Genomic DNA, 2,252 nt, shown 5'->3' with positions numbered 1-2,252 from the left:
GAGACAAGGGAGCAGGGTAGTGATGGGAGACACAAATGAGCAATAAACCCATAGGCACAAAAGGAGTCTCAAAAACTAATGCAAGTAACAGGATAAAGAATACCTAGCTCCCATTTAAAACATACTTAATACAATCCAGTCTGTGAATGATTTCTTGTTCCAAAATTTCCCTTTCAGACTGGTTCTTAAAAGTTTGCTGCCTAAGAACAGTTGGCATAGTGACAGAAGGTAAAGGTTACATGCTTAATTTTAGCTAGACAGAAGGAGGGAAGTAAAAGATTAAGAATGCAGTATAGCAGGCAAGACAATGAGGTGTTTTCACAATGTAGACAAGAAGAATGGAAAGATTTCAGGAGCATTACAGAAGGGAAAACAACATAAGTCAACAAACTGTATATAAAAGGAAACAGAAGAATCAAATTCATTCCCAATACGTAGATGTGAGTAATGAAGAGGATAGCATAATTGTGTTTTCAACAGATATGGAAAGGGGAAGCTAGGAAGAGGAGTTGGATAAAAAGTTCAGTTTTTGTTGCATTCTACTTGAAAGAAACAGCAAGACATCTTTCAAAAGATAGCAGAAGGCACAAAAAATGATGTAAAGAAAATCAAAGGTGGAAAAGTAAAGTGGAGCCTTATTCGTGTCAAAGCTAAAAGAGACTCACCAAGGTCACACAGGGAGAAAGCAAGCAGGTAAACATAACCAAGCTCCTAGCAAACCCCTAACAGAGATAGGTGGGGAATAAGAAGAGAATTTCTTCAAATATGGTGCACTAGAGAAATAAAGGACAACCCAAGAAGAGAAATAGGAAAGGACCCAACAAAATCCAAGATAGAGGAGGTCTCAAGAAGTAGGTAAAATCAACAGTGTTAAAAAGGTCAAGAATGAGCCCAGATAATTGACCTTAGAGTTGACAGGGAAAGATACTCCTTTCCTTTTGCTGTTCTTTTGTGTGGACAACATCAGGGGAGGAGAGGGAAGAGGAAAGGGTTAACACCAGATTAGAAAAGTGGAAAAACAGTTAAAGCAAAAGGATTAATCACATACATGAATACTGTAGGCTCCTGTGAAACTTCTAGGTAGAAAAAAAATACTCCTGTGATAGGATCTTTGTATGCTAATCACATATAAAACCACAAATTAAAGAAATACAGAAAGACCTTAGGTTTATGGAACAGCAGGTTCCAAGGGAACATATCAGGCATCTTTAAGGCAACACTATAACACTTTGTTTTTCCTGGCATTTTGAGGGGTTTAATGGATGTCAACAAGATTAGAGGGGAAGTCTTGTGAAAATGCAAAAGGATTTTGTAACTCTTTCTGGTTAGTGCTGGAAAGCCTAGGAAAGTTCTAGCTAAAGGTATTTGAGGAACAGGATCAAGGGAAGGAGAAGTTAGCACTTAGCAAGCCCTATTCAAACAGCAGTTCTGTGGACTTACAGGCCCTGGAGATGAAATAAGGCAGCATTGCTTTCCCTGTATTATTCTCTAAGCAACTAGCATCCCTTTCTAAGGAAACTATCAATCCTAAAAAGTTAACAGCTTCCTATAATAGGCAAAGCTATTCAAATAGTAAAACAGCATTACTAGACTTACATTTCAGAAGGGAAAAAGCTTAGTTCTCTTAGCAACTCTTGGCTAGAGAAGACTTCCATTTAATAACTCTACCTCTAAAGTTTCTCTAGTTTACAGCTTGTTAAATTATCTACCTTTAAAGGCAAACAGGTGGAGCATGCTCAGTATAAGCTGGAGAGATTCTTTAACACAGCTCAAGAGAGATTTTTCCTACATAATTCCTTCTTTTACTAATGGGAGTTTTGGAGGAAGAAAAGGTTTAAATGAGGAATAATTACAGCAGACTCTTTTTAAAGAGGAGCAAATGCTTCTTATTATCTGAGCTGCAAATTGCTATTAGAGTTTTGGATTATGAATTTTCTGGGGCTAGTTTCAATAATAATAATAATTGTAATGAAGTAGGTGTCTTGGCTTTGTTTTTTTCTTCTCTATCTCCATGCCTTTCAAGTAATGCTTGAAGCAGTGTGTTTTGCACTTAGGAGGAGCAGGCTTGTTTGACATAAAACAGTTCCTTGAGCAGATAGCAACACTAGGGATCTTGTATGTTATTCTATGTAGAGGGGGAAGCTAGTGATAAGATCAGGTGTTTCTGTGATGCACTCTTATTTATTTACAAAGAATAGTAACACTTCAGTTTTCTAAGGGGAGAAGAAACTGAACCCACCACAGCCAGTTCT

The 2,252-nt window shown here is 37.4% G+C and overlaps 1 protein-coding gene across 1 annotated transcript in view; it reads right to left on the bottom strand.

Moving 5' to 3' along the window:
- TBC1D12 (TBC1 domain family member 12) overlaps positions 1-1,670 on the bottom strand; it is a 133,625-nt gene extending 131,955 nt beyond the window's left edge. The window contains exon 1 of the mRNA XM_019502602.1: positions 1,597-1,670. Within this exon, the coding sequence (XP_019358147.1) occupies positions 1,597-1,655 (59 nt within the window). The 5' untranslated portion in view covers positions 1,656-1,670. The remainder of the gene's footprint in view (positions 1-1,596) is intronic.
- Positions 1,671-2,252: the final 582 nt, after the last annotated feature.

Source organism: Gavialis gangeticus, unplaced genomic scaffold, assembly GCF_001723915.1.
Source record: "Gavialis gangeticus isolate Ggan-Ray unplaced genomic scaffold, GavGan_comp1, whole genome shotgun sequence".
NCBI classification, from domain to species: domain Eukaryota; kingdom Metazoa; phylum Chordata; order Crocodylia; family Gavialidae; genus Gavialis; species Gavialis gangeticus.
This window is presented reverse-complemented; position numbering and strand designations above follow the sequence as displayed.